The sequence below is a fragment of the Arvicola amphibius genome, chromosome 6 (assembly GCF_903992535.2).
Source record: "Arvicola amphibius chromosome 6, mArvAmp1.2, whole genome shotgun sequence".
NCBI classification, from domain to species: Eukaryota; Metazoa; Chordata; class Mammalia; order Rodentia; family Cricetidae; genus Arvicola; species Arvicola amphibius.
Window position 1 is genome coordinate 125,535,903 of NC_052052.2, and position 22,466 is coordinate 125,558,368.

Below are 22,466 nucleotides of genomic sequence, written 5' to 3' on the forward strand. Positions count from 1 at the left end.
AGCTTTTTACATAATATGTTCTCAAGGAGCCTGGAGAGATAATGGATTAGTTACATTTCCTTTTGCTGTGACAAGATACCTGACACAGACAGCAGAAGGATGGGAGGAAGGCTGGGGGGGGGGGTTTATTTTGGCTGATGGTTTAGAGTACAGTTCATTATAGAAAGGAGACTGGCTCAAGAGCAAGGGAGCTGCTCACGGTGCGCCTGCCCTGCCTGCCGTGAGAGAGCAAAGAGGTGAGGCTGCTCTTTACCTTGCTTCCTCCTTTTATTCATTCTAAGACCTCCTACCATGGGGTAGTCTGTCAGCGTTCAGAGTGGGCCTTCTCCTTCAAAACTCTTTGGAAACACACCCAGACACACATGAGTTTGTGTTAGATCATTCTCAATTCAGTCAAGTTGGCAGTGACGATTTAAGTAAGTGTCATAAAGACAGCTTCCTTGCCGTTTTCTGGACTAGCAGCAATTCTTAAAGTCCACTTCAGGGCTGGGCATGCAATCTTGGGGGTAGAATGCTTGCCTAACATGCAGAAAGCCCTAGACTGGATCCCAAGCACTGCATAAATTGGGGGGAGGTGTACACTTGTAACCACAGCACTCTGGAGGTTCAAGGTCAACCTCAGATACACAAGTTTGCAGTCTGGGGGTGGAGGAGCCCACATTCTGGAGATTTGGAACTTGCGAAGTCATCTTGGCTTTATTCTGGGTTCCCCTTCCAGTGCTCTACCTGTGACATTACCTAGTTCCAAGGCTGGAGCGATGATTCAGCAGTTAAGAGTACTTGCTGTTCTCTCAGATAACCTAGTCTGTTTCTCAGAACCCACACTAGGCATTTCCCAACTGATTGTAACTCTAGCTCCAGGGAATTTAATACCTTCTGCTGGCTTCTGAGGACACCCACACAAATGTGGGGCACATACACAGGCATGCTCATACATACACACACACACACACACACACAGACACACCCATACACACACACACTCACAGAGAGAGAGAGAGAGAGAGAGAGAGAGAGAGAGAGAGAGAGAGAGAGAGAGAGAGAGAAGTGATCTAAAATCCCAGTTCTTAGCTCCCCAGACTCTAAATCCTAAGCCTCTCTGCTCAAAAGAGCTAAGCCCATCTGTCTTTTGAGCTGAACGCTGGAGGGAACTTAGGAGTTCTTGTTTTGCCTGAATTCCTGTGTGTTTGTAACAGGGGTGATCCACACCACCTTCGTTTTGCGACACTTTAGCCATATAAGATTAAGGATTCTATCAGGATTGACAGGTAGGAGAAGAGAGCCTGTGCTAGGCACCCTGAGGCCCTGGAAGAGCTGGGAGAGGGGGCAGCAGTAGTTCTTAGGTTGGGGAAGACAGGAGGAGCTTGAGGGCGCAGAGAAGGAACCGGAGGTGGGGCTCTTCTTCACATCCAGCCTCACTGTGATTCTGCCCACACCCTGAATTAGCTTTCCCTCGTTGAGTGTAGTGACATTTACCAGACAGATCAAAGATAGACTGGCTGTGGCCTCAGAGGCATCTCTGTGATCTTTTTCGGGGCTGAAAGGTCAGGGTGACTTCTATTCATCTCATGCAATTTCACAGAGAGTGCATTTCCTTCCTCACTACCAATGGTTTAAAATGAATCTCACACATTTTCTTTAAAGGAGAGTCTTTTGATTAGCATTCTTGGATCCAAGAATTTTATACTCAGTTGTATTTTCATTTGGACAGTTGACTAAGCACTCAGAAGGTTGCCATTTATTAATTTCCCTTTGGTGATGGTAAAAGAACAGAATTGTTTATGTATTTAGTTAGATTTTCTGAGACAAGTTCCTGTATAGCCCAGGCTGGGGTAAGGCTGGTCTTGAATTCTCAGTCTTCCTGCTTCAGTCTCTGGGAGTACTGGGAGTCCATGCTTGGCTTCAGAAGAGTTTTTATTTAACAGAAGGTGGTCTGTTTGTCCTGAAGCCCTCCAGATTATTTTCTGGATTGCGACTTTTGTCTCTGATTATCACTCACTTCTAACACAGATGAGGACTAGCTGCTCATGGATGCTCATCCACGGTCTCTTGGATGGTCCTGATGGTGAGTTAGTGAGTTCTAGTTAGCAGGAAACTGCCTTTCAACTACAGTTAGAAGACACTCAGTGGACATCAGACCTGAAGTTTGTTCACTGGGTTGATGGAGCAGATGCTAAAGACATGCTGTGTATATTCTCTGGATCCATGTACTGGGGGTGCCTCTCCCAGTCTGTTCTGATTATTTCCCTGTCCACCCACACTCTTTCCATTTTCATCCCTGTGGCTGTGACCACCTCTCTCTGCTTGTCTGTTCCTTAAACCCCTGGACTTCCCTCATTGTGTGGGAATCCTGCTCCTGGGATTTCCAAAGCTTGACAAAGTCAGCGCTATGACCAAGGACATCTTACTTCAGTTTTTGGCCACAGGCTAGGTCTAGGTCTTACTCCCTCCCAAGCTCTCAGAAACTGCCAGCCCCTGGAGAAAGGATAAGATGGGCACTATCATCCTTTATTATCATCCTTCAACCAATGATAGCGATAATCATGGCAATATAAAACAGTGACGGGAACAGGCTGTGTCCACACATTATGTAACTCACCTGTTTCACCCCGCTGACCTTGTGAGGTGACTCCTATTGGCCTTCTCTTCCTGTGAGGAAGCGGGGTAGGTAGGGCTCCGTGCCTTCCCTCAAATGACTCAGCTAGTGCGGCAGGACCCGGACTCCGCATGGGGCACTGACTGTCCAGACGTCAGCAGTCTCATCTCATCCCTGGGCTGCACGAGGTGGACATGCTTCCTGGCAGCTGTGGGGTTCCTCAGCTGCTGCCATCTTCCAGGAACTTGTATGCTCCAGCTGAGGGGCCCAGTCCTTTGCTCCACTTTGTTCTTCTGTTTGCCTTCCGTTTCTGAGAGATTTAACTCATTTCTGAGTCTGGTCATCACTTTTCCATTTTCCTTTTTTTTTTTTTTTCTCACTGCTGTGTTTGGACAGAAGAGGTACTTAAGAGGGTGGGCACTTGTCATCTTGACTGGAAGTCTCCAGGGTCTTCTCAGTGGGGCACTCACATTAGGATTTTGTTGGATGTCTGAAATATCCTTGGGGACTTCAGAATCCCGTGGCAGAAATTAGGCGTGGGCATCTGCCTTCAGGTAGATACCACTGCAGAGACTTGAGTTCCCTAGGGCTGGACTGGGTCAGCAGGGCAGGGAGAGGTCAAGAGAACTCTTGTAGAAAAGTGGCTCTGCAGCTGGGAAACCTCCCCTGGGGATGAACTGAGTCCAGGCGGGGAAGCAGAGTGAGCCTGGGCTCTGAGGCTTTGGGGAGAAGTGAGCTGGGGATGATGGTGTGAAAAAGAGACCAAGGAGGAAGCTGGGTTGCTTTTGGCTTTTGTTGCTGGTTTGGTCACTGTTAAATAGTTATAGACTGTTAAATTCTGTTTTAGTGAATGTTTTTAGATGACTGTATTTTAACTCACACATTTTTTCATCCTTTCGAAAAACTCATTAAAGTAGAGAGAGACGGAAAGGAAATGATCAGTTTTGGAGAATGGGAGGGAGGGTGGCTTGCTGAGTAGGTTCTTTTATGGCTGGGCCGAGAGCTTTGGAAGTTCGTAAAAACACCGCCAGGCACAGTTAACCATTTCCCCCAAGAGCTTTTCATGAATATTGAAAAATAAGTTTTTTGTGTATGTTCTTTTTTCTTTTTTGGTTAGGAAATACTGTAGATGCAGTTTTAAAATTCTAAAGGAAACATGTTTTTCGAGACAGGGTTTCTCTATGCGGTTTTGGAGCCTGTCCTGGAACTTGCTCTGTAGACCAGACTGGCCTCAAACTCACAGATTCACCTGCCTCTGCCTCTCAAATTCTGGGATTAAAGGCGTGCACCACCACAGGAAACGTATTTTAAAAATATGATTATCTACTTATTTCCTTCCTTCTCCAAATATTTTAATTTTTAGTTCTTCACAGAACTGTTCCAATAAAAATACCAAACAAACAAAACCAAAAAACCTTCTTGTCCCTGGGACCTTTTATTGGTGGTACACAGACAGCATCAGATCTTGAAATGCTGAGATTCAGTGGATCAAGGCTATGTGAATTGTATTTGCTTCAAATGACCTATGCTTCCTCAGGCCCCCAGGAGATGATTGTATTGTAAGAGTTTAGTATCACTAACTTATAATGTTACCTAACTTGCTTTGACCATTGTACTTCATATGCATATATTATTACACTTGCCCTGTAAGTGAATCCAATTAAAACAACATTTAAAATGAATTAAAGGATTCAGTTCTTCTAAAAAAAATTCATTTTTTCTTTTTAATTATATGCATGCAAGTATGTTTGTGTTGGGGGTATATGCACATGAGTGCAGTTGCTGGAGGTGACTGGTAAAGGCATTGACTCTGATGCTGGAGTTATAGACAGCTGTGAGGCTGTTGTAGGAGGCTGCTTGTTTGTTCCCGGCTGCTAAGACCAAACTAACCACACAGAAACTGTATTAATTAAAATACTGCTTGGCCCATTAGCTCTAGCTTCTTATTGGCTAACTCTTACATCTTAATTCAACCCATTTCTATTCATCTGTGTATTGCCGTGTTGCTTTGGCTTACCGGGTAAAGTTCTGGCATCTGTCTCTGGGGGGACTACATGGCTTCTCCCTGACTCTGCCTTCTTCCTCCCCACATTCAGGTTAGTTTTCCCCGCCTACCTCTATTCTGCCCTGCTGTAGGTCCAAAGCAGTTTCTTTATTATTCAGTGGTAATCACAGCACACAGAGGGGACTCCCACATCACGCTGCCATATGTGTGCTGGGAACTGAGCTCAGGTCTTCTGCAGTAGGACCAAGTGTGCTTAACCACTGACCCTATCCTGCAGCCCAAGACTCAGTTCTTGCCTTCTTTTATGGCTATATAAATAATATATAATCTTAAAAAGGCCTGTAGAGTCTTGACAGCAAGCCACAGGGCCAATCCCCTTTGTTCCATTCCTCTTGGTTAACAGACAGTTTAGGACTTATCAGTAGCCCATTCTCCACCTTCAGCTTGTGTGTGTGTGGGGGGGTGTTGTGCGCACATGTGTGGCAGCGGTTGGGAGGGGGATCCTGGGCTTCAGAAACAAAGGGAACATGTTAGCTGGTGTTCTGTTTTAAGGGGTGGCTTTTACTTTTCTTGTGGTGTGAGGGCTGAATGCACAAGATGTGCTATCAAGCACACTTGTTAGTCGTGAAGCATACAAATGATCCTGCAGGGTAAAGTCTGGATTGTTTTTCATTTAATTTTCGTATTTATTTTACTTATTTGTGCATGTTTGGGTACTCATGGGGCATCAGGTGTGTATGGAGGTCACAGGAGAGTTTTGGGGAATTAGTTCTCTCTTTCCACTGAGTATTTCCCAGGGATCAAAGTCTTCAGGCTACATGGCAGGTACTTTTACCTGCTAAGCCATTTTTGCCTTCACTTTCATAAACATTTCTGTTTCCACTTATTTATTTGTGTTTATGTGAAAGCTGCTTTGATATTAATGTCAAATTAATTATTTTCTCGTTTTTGCGATCAACTCCCTGACAAGAAGTAGGTTAAGGAAGGAAGGCATATTTTGGCTCCTGGCTGAGGGTTGAGTCCATCCTGGCAGAGAAGACTGGTGGCGGGAACAGCTCTCCAGAGTGAGGCTGCTCCCTCAGATCTGGCAGGATCAAGAAGCAGGGCAGGGCTAACAACCTTCAGTTGCACTGCTTCAGTGGTCCTACTTTCTCCAGCAAGGCCTTGCCACAACTTCCCCAAACAGCGCCACCATCTGGGAACCATTTGCACAAACACATGAGGCTGTGGGACACTTCACAAACCACAACACAAGTCAAATGCTTTGTAAACCCACGAGAGTTGTGCAGAAATTGGAGCCCATCATCTGATCATAACATTCCTGTGTTCTTAATTGAAATGCAGCCCCCTCCTCACTTTCCTGGGCTGTGGACACCCCAGGAACACTGTAAACTCTGGGTTGCCAAAGGTTTTCACTGGAAACTCTCGCTGCAGAGGGCCCTGCATTGCAAACTCTGACTACAGAGGCCTGGCATTGTAAACTCTGGGTGCAGAGGACCCTGCCCTGTGAACTCTGGGTGCAGAGGACCCTGCCCTGTGAACTCTGGCTGCAGAGGGCCTTGCTGCTCTGCTTTCCCAGCATGTCGGTGTCTCTTGTCACTTTTCTTTCCTGCCCTCAGCATGAAGCTACTAATCATGTTCTTAGAGAGACCTGCAACAGCAGGGATCTGATGAGCTTTTCTGAATTACTCCAGCCTTTTAAATTGACCAGTCCTGAGGTCTGTAAGTCATTTATTCCAGCACTCCTGGTGATCACGATAATAACATTAATGCTTTCCCACTACCTAGACCCACAATGTGAATTAACGGAGAGAAATTGCTTTGAAAAGCATTATGTTGAAGAGGCTTGTTCTTACTTTGTTGACAAAATAATTTTGTAAAAGTCCACTAATTTTAAATTTAGCCACAAATCTTAGTGGAAAAAGCTTTACAGTTCAATTAGCAGGAGATATATTGCATGACGTGTGTGAGCAGAAAAACTGGCAGAAACTTGACATTCAATTACTAACCCAACCTCTCCTACCTTCCAATGCAGCTCTTTAAAGCCACTGAGGAGCCAAGGATGGTAATTAACTCTTCAAGTCGCCAGCATCCCTACCAGTTTCCTTAGTCCTTCATGACTTCTAGTTAGAGCTGACCAGTTAGTCAGTTCACTGATTGTGAAATATCCTTTTTACTTTAAAAAAACAATGCCACATATGATTTTATGAAATACATTATGATATTGTTTGTCATATTGTTAATTGTCCAAAATGTTCTTAGTTGACTAAATGGGAACACCCTGTGCCCCCTATTTCTGGCTCTCATAATCTCCATCAGCTTGAGTTCATGTTATTTTCTAAGTTTTCTTTTCTAGAATGATCTTATTATGTTTTAATGTTTGTTTACGATGTCTTTGAAGATTGAAAAGAGAGTGTCAGGGTTGGGGCCGTGGTTCAGTAGCAAAGCAGTTGTCTAGCACATTCAAGGACCTGGCTTCTGTCATAGCCCTACAGAGTGGAAAGGAGAATGAAAGGTAGGAAAAACATAAAAGAGAAAAAAGAATATTAAAGCCTTACATGGCGGTCTCAGAATCTGGGGTCAGGGGCCTCTCAGTTTAGATTCTTTCAGCCCCTCAATTTCATTCATTGTCCTTTATTGCACACAGTTTTTCTTCCTGCAAATGGAACACAACTGTAGGCAACTCCCAGAACATTTCCACACAACAAAGGAAAAGGAGAGGAAAAAGGACTTCTCCTTTTGACTTCAGGTGAAAAAACAAAACAAGACAAAGCAAGCAAGCAAACAAACAAACAAACAAAACTCCAAACAATCAGAGGGAAGGAATCTAAATGGCTCAGCTTCACGCCATTTGTCCACTTGCAGTTAATAGCTAGCTGGGTCACATGATCAAGTTAGAGATTTAGGTTGTTATTAGAAGAAAGAAGAGCCATCTATGAGTTAGGAGGTCACTCTGGTCCTTGCCTGCAGCAGAGTTAGAAGTTAAAGAGAGAATGGAAGAAATAGGTTTGGGCAAGTATTGAAGTGTCTTGCTCAAATGAACAGTGTGATGATTTTGTTTGATAGTTAACTATACTAAAGTGACTTTGCTTTTTTGTTGTTGTTTTGTTTTTGTTTTTTAAAGAAGTTAGAATGAAGAAGAAACTGTGATATAAACCATATCTGGCCAAATATGAGGGAATATGCTGGGGAAAGTGTGTGTTCATCAGGATGCTGGGGTAGGTGTGTATCTGTCAAGATGTTGGGAGAGGTGTGTGTTCATTAGGATGGTAGGGTAGGTGTTTATCTGTCAGGATGCTGGGGGAAAGGTGTGTCCTTCAGGACTCTGGGGGAAGGGTGTGTTGCTTCAGGATGCTGGGCCTAGCAGGAGAATTTTTTTTAAAAAAACCTGTTCCCCTTTCTATTGCTATTCCTGTGATTCCTTCAGGTCGATACCAAACTGTTCCTTACTGTACTTGCCAAATATCCTAGGATATATTTAAAGCAAATCTGCCTCTCTCTGGTTTACCTTGTTTGTATATGAACATATTCACTCTATGAACTAAAAACTCAGTACTTGCTAAATGAGTAAATTTAATGACATATAACAATACTAGTGGATTACATATTACTTTTACTCTAGAATTAAAAAATAAAAGGCAAAGCGACTCCACATAGAGGATAGCAGTGCCTTCACACCTTCAGGTACTCACGTTCCATGTCCCACAGGTCCAGGATTCCTACTGCTGCCCTGACAGGTACCCTCTTGTGTTGTTTGTAATTTACTTCCTCTGTTGTTTACCCTTGACCTCAGATTGGACATTTTCCCTCCATCGTACAGCCCTTCACGTATCTGGAGACAAGTATTGATGCTCGTCTTAGCCTTGCTTCAGGGAAGACTCGTTATGGTCTTTTTAACGTCCCTCAGTAAGGGATGGACTTCCCCATCCTGGGGCCAGTCTACCTTCAAACATTAGGATGTGTCAGGGGCCACAAAATCTGAGGTGCTTAGAAGGAAACATGGATATCAGGGTGTAACTTAATTTGTGCATAATTTACCTTCAGTGATCCTGTCCCAGCATCTTAACTAGTGATTTGGGAAGTCGAACTATATCCTTAAAGGAAACCTTATGTCAAATCTACTTTATATCATGAATGAAAAAGATCCTGATTGGTTGAAAGGGTCTTTGCAGGCAGGTAGGAACAGCCTACCCACCACATTTGTGTTTATTAGAATGGCTACTTGACCATTCTCAGGAAATTTAGAGCATTTTGTGGCCTATGTCAATGTGAAAAATATGTACTATTAAATACTGCAGTTCATTTTTAAGTGAATGAAGTCCCAAGTTCCCAGACTTAATATCGATTATATTAAATCTAAGTGCTATTAAATCTCACATTTATTTCTTTATGAACACATGTCAAATCACACCTTCCTAGCCCATGATGAATTTCCTCCCTGTTTTCCTATTAAATTTAATTTCTTAATCTATATCCCGGCCTGTCAGGGCCATTTTGTATTTTGATTCCTTTGCTACACTTTCCATCTACCAGAATCTAGATATCGAGTGAGTGTGCTATCAATAAGTTTATTTAAAGCAAATCTCTATCCTTCCAGCTTACCTTGTTTATATATGAATATTCACGTTGTATAGTGGATTCTCAGTACCTGTTGAATGAATAAATTGGATGACATACAACAGACAGCCCCAAGGGAGTGAGTAAAAGAGCACACTGGCGCACAGTTTGACCAGGGTTGAAAGACATTGTGCCCAACATCACAAACTAAGTATATTGCTTCTACTCCACAATCTCACCAGATGTCATCCATGTCTGCCTGTGCCTGGACCTGAAACCGTCTTGGCTTCCCCCAGGTCCTTGCTGCTTACTTCCAGTTGCTTATCAAGTCTACTGACTTCGTAACTGTAGGAAAGCTCCTAAAAACTCCTTTCCTCTCTGTTTCTCTTTCCATATTTGCTGCTGCTTTCTTTCTATAGGCAGCAGTAACCTCAGGGTGCATTTTTTTATCTTTTCACTGAGTTCTCTCTGTACTCATTTCTTTGTGGCTCACATGCTGTAGACCCACCGTCAGCTTCTGCCTCCCTCCCTCCAGTGACGATTCAATATGTGATCTGCTAGATAGAAGCACGGGGGCACATGAGCAAACACCAGTGATCAAACTTGGACTGAAGCAAAAAGGCAGCTGCAGAGAGAGGGTTGGGAAATATCCTAGGAGAGGGTAACACCCAAGCTGAGCCTGAAAATTTAGTTTTGACAAAAAAAAAAATGGGGGTGGCAGAACAAGTCAGAAGTTAAAAGGAGGCAATAAATTACATGACTTGTAGACAGACTTTCAAAGTATTTACAGTTATGAGCCTATCCAGCCCAGTATAGAGTTGTCAGCTGATAAAACAGGGCATCTCATGAGCTAGGATATTATATTGGACTTTGTCCATGGGAGGCAGAAGTTGCTTCCTGAGAACTTCACTTACTGATTTTTCCATCCATCCATGCATCTATCCATTTTATCCATATTTATCATATACTTACTGAAAACAGATTCCCTGGGTGGAGCTACTATAGACAGTTTCATAGCTGTTAAAGCAACATTATAAATTTGATATCATCTATTCCACCCTGCCTCAGATAGTATTTGTCTATCGATAGGTATAGGTGTAAATAAAAGAGCCCTGCAAGCAAGTGGGTCCAGTCTCTCCTTGAGATGTCACTCACAATTCTGTTCCCAACAGAAAAAAAAAGGTTTGGATTGTTGGCTATCTCTAGTCTCTCAGGGCTTTAGAATACAGTGATCTAATTAGTTTTGATGGCTTCCCAGCTTACAGTTTAGGATTTGTGGATTTCTGTAGGGTTAGACCATGCTGATTGACTCTTGAAACTTGAATTTCTGAAAACCTGTGAAAATGGCTTGCTAATTTCCATAAGAAAGCATCCTTCTGTCTGTAAGACTGTCCACACTCCTCTGTAGGCACTAGAAAACTTAGTGAACTAACATTTATTACTCAGGAGGAGAGCTGTTCAATATTTCTGTTCCTGGTTAATTGAGATGTGGTGCTTTGATTTTATGACATTTTATGTAATAATAAATCTTCTAACACGCTGCTTGAGAGCATGGATATTACTAATGTTCTAGCCACAGCATAACTATACATCTTTTTCTATCTGTTGCGGAGGATTAAATTGCTGTATAAAGTTTAAACTGCTCCATCAACAAAATTGAACTACACACACACACACACACACACACACACACACACACACACACACACACACATATATGAAATTACAAAAGGCATGAAACAAATATTATCTCAAAGTCATTTTTGAACAGGAGTAGGCTCCGTGCGAATACTGAATAATTTCTGTCTGCCTGAAAGCTACCCTTGCATCCTGGGAAATGTTCAGAGGAGAAGATAAAATTATTTAGATTTGCAACTTCCTGTCACAGGAGGTAAAAACCTTTTTATTACTGTTATTAATGTGATGGGAATAGTTTCAGTCACACCGGGCCTGTGTAGCACCCCAGGAGAAACCTTCAGATAAATAATTACACTTCTCTTTCTATAATGCCCCCGTCCCTTCCTGTTCTATGCTTTGAGCACGAACGGCATCCTCCCTCAGGTAAAAGTTTCCCTAAATTTTTTCAAGAAGCTGACATTTGGCAAGCGTGGTGGTCATGGCAGGAATGCCTCTGTCCCAGCAAGACATAGGCCTGGGGTGGCCCGAAGAGACTGCCCAGAGGCAGGTGTGCGTTCATTCAAAGGAAAGCCTCACACATGTAGAAATGGTACTGTTTTCCCAAAGAGAGCACTAGATTCTTGCCTGTTATCTTTTTCTTCCTCCTGGGCCTTCTTGAAACAGCAGAGCTCTGGCCTGGAACTCAGGGTCTGTCCTAAGCCAGGGGCCTGCTCCAGAGCGGTGCGAGTGCACATGCCAGACCCCACCTCTCAGGCAGTGAGCGTTCTCATAAGGGAGGCAGACAGTAAGCAAAGGAGCACATAAGAAGTAAGACAAAGTCAGATGGCAGAAGTATGGAAAAGAAAGGAGGAAGCTGTAGTGTTTTCTGAGCAGTCTGGCCTCTGTCTAGACCCTGTCTGGAGGGCTAGTCATAAATCAGTCAAAGTGTGCTTTGCCTCTGAGTTCCTCCCCCTTAGGGATGACTTGGAGAATCTCTGGTACTGACTCCCACCATATTCCACAGACTATTATAAGTGAATAAAAAACGGCCTATTGGAGCTGCTTAGTTGTTAAAAAAGATTAGTTTTATTTAATTGTGTATATATATGTCTACATAAATATGTGCACATGTGTATGTATGTTTGTATGTATGTGTATGTGCATGTGTGTGTATGTGGAAGGTGATACACACCTGTGCATGTGCAGAGGCCAGAAGAAGGTATCAAATCCCTCCAAACTGGAATCAGAGCATTTTCTGTTCATCTGGCTTATTGCATGGGCAGTGTGATTCAAATTCTGGTTCTCATTATGTAGCAAGTGCCTTTAACCACCAAGCACCCTCTACAGTCCTATACTGACATTCTCAAAATGGAGAAGAAACAGTCTTACAATAAACAAAGATGCTGTGGCAGAGACTCATTAGTCCCAAGCCTTTCAGATGAGACTTCAGTATAATTTTTTTCTGGAGCGCTTAAGACTTCCTAATACTAATTTTTCCTGTCTGCTCACCTCAGGGCTTTTGTGCTTACTATATCCTTGGCTTGAAAAATCTCTTTCCAGGTAGTCATTTTCATATATTAAAGTTTTTGTTTAAAGATTAACTTTTTTCAGAGGCCTGCCCTCACTACCCTATTGGAAACCATAATCATTGTTTCACATGCTTGACAACACTCTCCCGATATAGTATTCTTCATTATTATTTTTAAGTTCTATGAGGCCAGGAAGCTTTGCTTGTGTTTTCTTCTTCATTTCCTTTAACAGGGCCCAGTGCCTAGCACACAGTAGGTGATCAGTAAAATTTTCTGAGTAAATGGTTAAGAAACCTTCTCTCCTTTACCATGTCATATCTAAAGGTAATACCCCTCAAAGGTGATCACATGGAGCGGGAAGGACAGGAAGTATGGATGAAGCAGCAGGCTGCGTGGGTAGATAAGGAAGCAGAGGCTAGCTTACCGGCCTCTTGGAAAGATTCGCATGGGAGCTTAGGAGAGGCACTTTGGTTTCTGTAGCCCTGAGAGCAGTCAGATGAAAGCATGGACACAGGACTCACCTTTATCAATGACACAACTATAAAATAATGTGAATGTGAAACTTTCAGTTTTTAATTTTGAGACAGGGCCTTGTTATATAGGCCAAGATGGCCTGGAACTCATAATCTTCCTCCCTCCACCTTCCTAAAGGTAGGATTACGGGTGTGCACCTCCATCCTAGATTAAACACTCTCCTTGAGCTAAAGATCTCCCTGTCTTCCTCACAGTGGTTTGGAAGGCCTGAGCCCAAGCAGTCCTCTCCCCTGGGCTTGCTGAGCAGTTAGGGCTATTGGTGGATGAGCATTTATTCTAGGTTATATGAAGCTATAGTGTTTGGGATTAAAAATAATCATATTAGAATTGGAATGTTCTAGAGAGACAACTCGACTGTGGTTTACTGTGAGGTATCTCCACCCCCTCATATGGCTGAACCCTTGGCCCCAGCTGGCTGTGAACCTTTTAGACATGGTACCTGTCCCTGCAGCCCAACACCTCCCAGACAGCAACTCCATCAGAGCCTTGCCTAGGTGGAGTCTGGATGTTTTAAGTTAGTGCATAATACAGTTTTTTTAGTTCTTCATTAGCAAATGTTTGAAAGTCAGCATTCTAAAATTAAATAGAAAAGCTTATAAATATGAATCTCTTGCAATTTACATTTTATAAGCACTCCTATCAGCTGCATCACAGCTTGAAAAATACCAAAGATGCATTAGAAAAATCTTTTCTGTTTAAAACTAGATTGATCCCACATTTACATGGAAAAAGAAGGCCATTACTCGGCAGGCATTAAAAGCTTCATTTCAGAGAGCTTGGGGAAAAAAATCCTCAAAATAATCCACTTCTACCCAGGCCATTTGACAACTGTTAGACTTTCCTTTACAAAATCAAAAGAAATCCTACCACCTGCTGCTAAAAATCACCAATTAATGCTGGAAAAGCTGCCTCCATTTAAGATGCCAATGTATAAATTTCTCCAAGCTGGGCACAGGCACTTTTTTCAACTTTAGATGGTAATCGTTTGCCCCTGGCACATGGGAAGAATCTTCCACCCTGGTTTTTTGCCTAATTACTGAGGTGCTGAATGAACGTCTTTCTGTTTATTAGATCCAATTCTGTAGAATCCAGAAAGGGTCCACACTACTGGCTGGGTGCTATGTGTGTTCAGTGGAAACTGTGAAGGAAGGTGGCTCACACTCTCCAACCTGCTGCCTATGCAATAGTTACAAGGGCATTTGGGGTAAGGCAGAAGCACATGGCAGACTCTTCTGAGGGAGAGCTGACAGGAGTGGGGTGGCTGCCCCTGAGCACTTTGCAAGCAATGGTAAAGTCGAGGTGTTTCCTGTCTCCCTTTTTGCTCAGGTCTCTGCGTATCTTTGGCATATCCCCTCTTCCCCCCACCTGGTTAAAATGGGTCAGGTCAGTCGGGCGGTGGTGACACACACCTTTAATCCCAGCACTTGGGAGGCAGAGGCAGGCAGATCTCTGTGAGTTCGAGGACAGTCTGGTCTACAGAATAAGTGCCAGGACAGCCAGGACTGTTATACAGAGAAATCCTGTCTCAACAAACAAAAACAAAAAGTGGGTCAGGTCAGCTGAGAGATGTCATTTACAACATGCGCCTATCCTGTTTCCCCCTTACCTGCCACCTAGGGTGTCATTCCAGAAGTTAGCATAGAAAGACATGGCAAGAAGGACAGAGGGTTCTGTAGAAAGTGACAGCTACTAGCAGATGGCCCTTGTGGCTGTGGCCTGACCTGGCCTGGTCTGGAAGGGTCTCACAATCTCTGTTCCCACTTCATCCTCTCTGCTCCCCAGAATTCATTGTGGAAGACTGGTCCAGTAGATTGTTTAGTGATGGTTGCTTCTGCAATAGTTCATGTTTTAATTCCTACCTGGAACATTTTACAGATGAGTACTTCTGCTCTGTTTCCTGTATTGAAAGTGTAAGGTTCCCTGGAACTGCAGTCTCTGCCTGTGTCGTCTCAATCATTCACATTTGCTTACTGAGTGACAGAAGACTTTGCCTGTGGCATAGATGTTTGTTTTCAAAAGGCATCTGTGTTGCCTGGCTCCCTAACCAAATCAGTGCATTTTACTGCTGTTTCCTGGGTATGCTGACATCCTCTCCAATGTTCCCCCCTGCTTTTTGTGATGTGCCTGCCTGCCATTCTCCCCTCTCTGTTGGGGAGGATAGGATAGCCCCTTCTTTCTTACTAAGTGTGGTGTTCCTTGGGGGCTATGTCATAGGCTGGCATTTTCCTGTCTGCTCTCCCAATTTTCTTTTGGGCGCCAGTCTTCTCTGATGTAACAGGACTTTCAAGTCCAAAGAATTCTACATTAGAATAATTCCCTATGGATGCCTTCTAGTGTTGATTTTCTTGTATGGTCTGTGCAGATGTGGAAGTGGGAAGCCAGAGTCATCTCCCAGCATGTCTGACTTGTTCTGATACATCTGCAGGAGATGGTTTGCTCTCTTTCCAGCTCATACCTGACTGTGTGAGGGTTGCCTAGGCCACATGCCCCTCCCCCACGAGCTGTCCTGCTAAGGAGTTCTGAGTCTGATTCTCATATACAGTCATGCTCCTGATATTTTCACTCTTAGTGCACATCTTCACCACGCTCTCTGTTACAAACTGTGTCATGGATTGTGAACATAGTCCCACCTGTGTACAAAGATGGTGACTTTCATTCTTTGTGTTTGAGATGCTCAATACTTGATCTGGGTGCAGGAGATGGGTATCAGTCAAAGCCTACCAATCACTGGATGTTTATATCCAAAGAGAACACAAACATATCTTTAAAGTCAGTATACAGAAAATGGTTTTATTGTTATGCACAGTACATATTTAATAATAAAGTACATGTGTGTGCAAACAGCACGTGTGTGTGTGTTATTCTACTTTGTCCTTTCCCATTTCCATATCTCCTGCTTGCCACGTGCCCCTGACCACTTCTTGCAGCCCTTTTCCCAGCCACACATAGTCCCTTTTTCTGCTTTGTTGTCACGTGGATTCCATTATTTTTTATTTTCCTCTACTTCCACACCTCTTTTTTTCTTTTTCTTCTTTTTCTTATAAGATTCCCTCTCAACATGCACATGCAAACACACAATCTAGAGTCTGCATATGATTAAAAAATACAAAAATATTTGTTTTTCTAAGTCTGGCTTATTTCACTTAATGTAATGATCTCTGGTTGAATCCATTTCCCTTCAGATGTCATGATTTTTCTCTATGGCAGAACAAAATTCTATTGTGCATAAGTATATCATTTTCCTTATCTATTCATTTGTTGATAGACACAATTTGTTGATGTGCACAAAAGGCTGATTCTGTTTCTGCTCTTGTGAATAATGTAGCCATAAACATGGGTGTGCAAGTGTTTCTGTAGCAAGCTGACTTGGAGACTTTGAGTTTGTCACCAGGAGTTCTGTGGCTGGGTCATATGGGAGTTCTGGTTTTAACTTTTTTTTTGAACGAAGTCTACACTGACTTCTGTAGTGATTTATACAGCATAGAACGCACATGTGAGAAAGAATAAATACTTACTGATCAACGAATGGTCCAGATGTAAGGGAGAGGAAGCACAGCATGGGTTTATGTGTGAAGTGCCAAGAGTGAATGTCTTTAATATCTTGTGATGATCTGTGGCAGTGTAGCAGGCTGCATGACGTCTCGGTGTGGGCGACTGTGTTCTGCAATTACACTAATGATGTTAAAGCAAGAAATCACTTTTTAGGACTTAATTTTTTGTAATATTTATTTAGTTTGAATAAGTAGTCAGACTAAAAGTTAAAAACGTGTTTCAGACCTTCCAAAGAGTTACAGTTCTAGAACTCTCTCTCTCTCTCTCTCTCTCTCTCTCTCTCTCTCTCTCTCTCTCTCTGTGTGTGTGTGTGTGTGTGTATCTGTGTGTGTATGTGTGTGTAACCATAGAGGTAAAACTTCATATCTAAGGCAGTCGTGGCTGACTAGGATTAGTTATTTTACATCACTGAAATGAAAAGTTACAGGATATGCAGGATATGCCTGATTGACATTGAGGACTATCTAAAGGAGAGCCAATTAGTGTAGTCAGAATAGTGGATAAAGCCATCAGAAGCTAAGATTTAGTTTTTAGGGATCCATCTTCATATACATTTATGTCTTTCTCTAAGGGTATGTGTGCGTGTGTGTGTGTGTGTGTGTGTGTGTGTGTGTGTGTGTGTGTGGTATGTTTACCCAATGAGATCTCATGTTTTTCTGGCCAGGAAGAAACTTGTTCATTTATTACTTGTGTCTATTTCTAAATGGATTGATCACATCTTATAAGTTGATGAACATGTGATACTCACAGATTATTGCTGACATATTAATTATGTTTGTGTTTCATTGAAGTAGTACACTTACTTCCATTTTTAAAAATTAGTAAAAGCCCCTGAAATCCCACAGCAGCTATGAATTTCCAAAGGTTTGAAGGGCACAGACCTGGTGGCCACTCAGGACAAGTCTCGGTGTGGGAGGAACCCCTAAACCTGCAGAGGAGATGACACTGGTAGCTTACAAAAGGAGCCTTTCTTCTAGTTGCTTCCTGTATCGTTTTCTTTGATATGAGCACACGAGCAGTGTTCCCAGCACTGGGCAGATGCTCATGCATGGCCTTTCTACTTATATGATACTTATATGATTGCTCTAATAACTCAGATATCATATCAGTGACTTTTCTTGTCCCTGTGACAAAATACCTTACAAAAGTAACTTTAAGGACAAAAGGAGTTATTTTTGGCTCATAGTTTGAGTAAATAAAGCCCATGCAGGTGGGAAGGTATTGGTGATGGGAGCATGTGATGACTGTCCACACTGTACACATAGTCAGGAAGAATAGAGAAATGAAGGCCAGCGCTGAGCTTGCTGTCTTTGTTTTCAAAAACTAATCAGTTTTGTTCTTAGATAATTTCATACATGTATATAACAACTTCTGAATACCTGCCCCATTTTGCTCTTTTATTTAGCCCGGAAGCCCAGCCTATGGAATGGTGCTGCTCACATTCAGGGTGAGCCTTTGATCTTCACTTAAACCTCTCTGTAAGTGCCCTCACAGACAGGCCCAGAGGCATGTCTCCTAATTGACCCTCAGTCCAGTCAAGTTGACTATGAAGACGAGCATGGAAGGTGCTAAGAACCAAAGATGAGCAAGAGGTAGTCTTTCTTTGAAGGCATGCACACTCAGAAGGGTTAATTAACCTTTATAGTCCCTGGGTAAGGTGCTGCCTACATAGAGGCAGAGCAAGGCACACTGGTTATATAGAGGAGGGATGGCTGGCAGTGCACGGAGTGGCCACGGGACTTCCTAGAGGAGGAATGCTTGGGGACTCTTGTGTTCCCACCTTTAACAGTTGTTCTGACATCCCAGGACAGTGCTCTCAAGAGGGCCTGCTAAGATCCTTCACCTTCCAACTTGTGACATCTCAAAACTTCAAGCATTAGTATACACTAATAATTAGTATACATGTGCGCACATATGGCTGTATGCTTTTACACACACACACACACACACACCCCAATGCTTCAGCTAAAGAGAACAGAGCAGATCAAAGCAGCAATGGATCCAATTTCATTGCCTGCTATAAAAGAAAACTCTACCTTTATATCTTGATTAGCTACAGTTTGTAGAGTGACATGTTGGGCACATGTTAAGTTCTCAGGGTCTCAGTGAAATGACAGAGCAGCGGCCACTCGTGGCCACACCCCACAGTCCCTGCAGCTTCATCTCACTTGTCCTCGTTTCTCCTATCTAGTGCTTATTCATCTCTAATTCCTTCAGCCGTGAAGCAATGATACTGTTGCTATCCCCTCTCACAGGCCTGTGAGCACTGAGTTATCACTGCAGGGTCCGCAGCAAAGGCTCACTCCTCTCATCGCTCCCACTTCTTTATTCCTACGCTGGAACAGCGACAATCCTCTTTGGTCCACCCCACCCCCAAACTCCTCTCCCTGTGTAGTCTTGACCTCTTCGTCAATACATTTGTTTATTCCACCTCCCCCTTCGATACCAAGGTCTAGTTTGTCCATCGACTTCTCGGGCTGGCACACAGGAACCCACTACTTCCCAGGTGTTTTCCAAACAGCGCAGGTCTACATTGCTTGTGAGGTCTTTTCAAAATGCAAATCTCAGCATTTTGTCCTCCGCTTAAAACCTAGCCATGACCTCCACTCTTCAAAACCAGCTCCTTTCTTTGGTTTACAAATCATCTTCTACTAGCTGGTTGTCCCTTCCTGACAGTCTTCGCTGTCACAATACCCTCTGTTCACTTCAGTCTTTTAACATGCATTGGAAACATTTATTGTTCCTCAGAGATGCCTGACCATGTGGGTTCTACAGCCCGCATACCGTCAGTTTGTCTGGTTTCTTTCACACCAACTTTGTACCCATCTCCCCCTGGCTTGTCTGGCTGTTCTAGTGTTGGGGGTCTCTTCACCACTGCACCCTAAGACAACATCCTTAGATCATGTGCTGATATGTATGCATAGTTGTTTCCTTAAAGTGCTTATTGAGCTCAGAAGGAACCAATGGTTGTTACAGAGACAGTGGTCAGGCAGTGAGTGAATGAATGATTGAATGAAAGCACTAATAGATAGCAAAGCTAGAGGAGAGCCAGTTCCTGGTGATTCCAGGTCCCTGCACTTCTGATGGGAAGAGTTCTTCATGGCTCCCTTTCCTTTCCCTTCTTCTCCTTCCTCCTTTTCATTCTCCCTCCTCTTCTCCTTCTTCTCTCTTCCCCTTCTCTTTTTCCTTTCCCTCCCCTCCCTTCCCCTTTCCCCCTTCCTTTCACTCCCTTCCCTTTCTCTTGTGCTGCAGAATTCAGGTGCTTGTTGGGCATGACTGCAGCCCTCAGTGGTAAAGAGGTCAGGACTAAATCAGGTGAGCTGATGCGCTGGAAGAAAGTTTCTTGACTGGTGGGAAAGCCCAGTGCCCTGATGAACAGAATTTACTTTTAAATTCTTTCAATGAACTGGCAGCTTTTCTTTGCAAGGGCCACTTTGTGGTTACATAGGTAAGTATGGCAGCTACTACTAGCTGAAAATCCTTGGCACGTGATAATTTTTAAAGTACCTTCTAGACCTGAGCTAAACAATTCATGGCGTATTTTTACAACCTTACCAATTTAGGGAAGTCAGATGTGTAGGACATTACGTGGACCGTTTACTTAACATAGGCCTGTCTTTGGGGGCTTATCTGTCATCCATGGGCTCAGTCATTCACCACCATTTGCGTACGTCTCTAACAAGCCGAAGGTCTTTCCAGAGTTAAGGGGAAGGCGCTGCACCCCACAAATGACTGATAATGTAGATGAACTCAGTAGATGAGATATCATATTTGACAAACACAGCACAGGCCTCTGGGTGCTTTGGGCAGGATTCACAAAGCACTCTGCGGGCACCAGCTGTGCCCCATGTGCAGGAGTGCCAGCCCACCACCATCCTCCTCTCTAACCACCGAGGTCATCATCCCCTTCCAAACCATTCAGTTTAACATGCAGTTAAGAACAACACGCGGTACGTTGAAACGAAACTGGGCTGTGTGAATACACTTAGGACTGTGTTCATAATGAAGTCAGTTCGGTTTGACACGGTTTCAGTGACATGATAAGCTCCTCTTTGCTTAAGAGCTTTCCCCAAAAAGTTTTCTTACAGTTTGCCAAATCCTATTTAAACCGAGGTATGAAGTACATTAATGTATGCTAAATTCATTTGGCTGCTGTCTTTGGAAAGGAGAAAAATCAGTTTTCGTATATATAGTCATGACAATATACAGTTTAATCAGTCTTTTTAGAAAGTAAAACTTTAGCCTTTGCTCAAAAAGGGAAACTATATTCAAATAAGTAGATAGGACTGAAAATAAAAACAGCTTTGTGGTAGAATTGTGTAAGTTCATTGTGGAAGCAGTTATTCAATGCTTTAATGGTTTTAATTTTGTATTCTGTTTTATTGCACATAGATCCGCTACTATTGCAGCTATAGGTCAACTTGTCTTCTCTCCTTGTTTTTAACTGTTCTTTCTATGAGGAAGAGCCCACGTGAGCTTGCCCAAGGAAGCAGGCAGGTGTTCGGCATTATCCCGGAAATGATCTCGCTGCTTTCACTTCTGAAGTAGGAATGAGATGAAGACTGCCCCATGGTGTGCATTCGCTCTATTATGTTATGTCACACACTGAAAATTTTACTCCCACTGGGATTCCTGATAGACTCACATATTAAAACTGCAATTATTTTGGCAACCCCATTCCACTTTATATGGAAAGATCCCCAAAGCTAAAATGTAAGTTAGGGAAAACTTTAATTTTGCTTCATCTGGGAGAAAAATTTTCCTAAAAGATGGTTAGACGATTCAACAAAAGGTTAAAAGTTTTTTTTTTTTTTTAAGCTATGTTTAAATTTCTTGGCTTCCTGTCCATTAAAGCCAAAAAACAGATGGACCTCTTTCTCCAGCTCCCCTCAAGGCACATGCCAGATTGATACACATGCTTCCTTCTTATGTCTGAATTCACCAGAAAGTTCTAGTTGACACTTCTCCGCTCTCCTTTTCCTCCAGTTCTTACCCAACCCCACATTTTTAATCAATTTTAAGGAATATTCTTTCTCTACATTTGTTCTCATTTGTGTCACCTACATAAGTTTAGAATTATTTTAACCCCCTGTTGCTCCCCACTGCCCAGTGCTGCTGTCTCCATACTTAAAATTTGGATTTGCTTCTTTTCATGGGTAACTTAGGAGATAGCTTGGAAAATACTACCCACCCCTGCAGCTCCCACCACCTGATTTTAACTTTATGCCTATCAAGTTAAAGTCTCAATTCCCTGGTCATCCTTGTCTGATTAAAAAATGTGGCTGGGTGGTGGTGGCACGTGCTCTTAACTCAGCACTCAGGAGGCAGAGGTAGGTGGATCTTTTTGAGTTCAAGGCCAGCCTGGTCTACAGAGCAAGTTCCAGGACAGCCATGGCTACAGAGAGAAACCTTGTTTGAAAAAAACAACCAAACAAGTGTGGTAGAGCTGTTAAAAATGTAGACTCCTAAGTCAGATTCCTGGACTGAATCATGTTTCCACCACAGGTAATGAACTCAGTGTCTCCATTTCTCATATATAAGAGACAGGAATGTGTGACTCCTTGGGAGAAATGTGAGCAAATGTCTGTTAGCTCCAGAGAAGGCACCACTGACAGACCAAAGAAACAGTACCACCCAGGTCTAAGTTGGTAAATCAGTGAGTTTATGGGGTTACCTACAGAAGCACGAGAAAGGGGTTACTTGCAGGAATGTGGGTGAATCAAAGGTAGCTGCATCACTGGAAAGTCCAGACTGTGATAACTCACCCCTGGAGTTCCTTGCCTGTAGCTGGGCCCTAATAGTGTCTTCCTCAGGGAGGGGATGGAAAGGTACGTCATCAACGACATAGATGCCAGGAGTTTGGTGAAAGGGATACAGCAGATTTATTTCTTTAGCAATGGGGCAAACCTTATATACACTCCCAGAACCCAAGTGCTCCAAATGGTTGATATCACATGGTCACCCCTCATTGGCTAAGCATGATCAGAACCTCTGACAGTGCCTTTTGCTTGGCCCTGATGCAGCATCATATGGTCACCCCTCATTGGCTAGGCATGATCAGGACCTCTGACAGTGC

General features: G+C 43.1%; 1 protein-coding gene across 5 annotated transcripts in view; it reads left to right on the plus strand.

Moving 5' to 3' along the window:
• Window positions 1–22,466, plus strand: part of Dcdc2 (doublecortin domain containing 2) — a 181,218-nt gene that overhangs the window by 113,404 nt on the left and 45,348 nt on the right. For 4 of the 5 annotated variants that reach the window (XM_038334929.1, XM_038334926.1, XM_038334928.1 and 1 more), the window contains exon 9: window positions 17,796–17,837. The exons of the other annotated variant lie outside the window; for it this stretch is intronic. In XM_038334929.1, coding sequence (XP_038190857.1) covers window positions 17,796–17,837 — 42 coding nt within the window. The remainder of the gene's footprint in view (window positions 1–17,795; window positions 17,838–22,466) is intronic. 5 annotated transcript variants of the gene reach the window in all.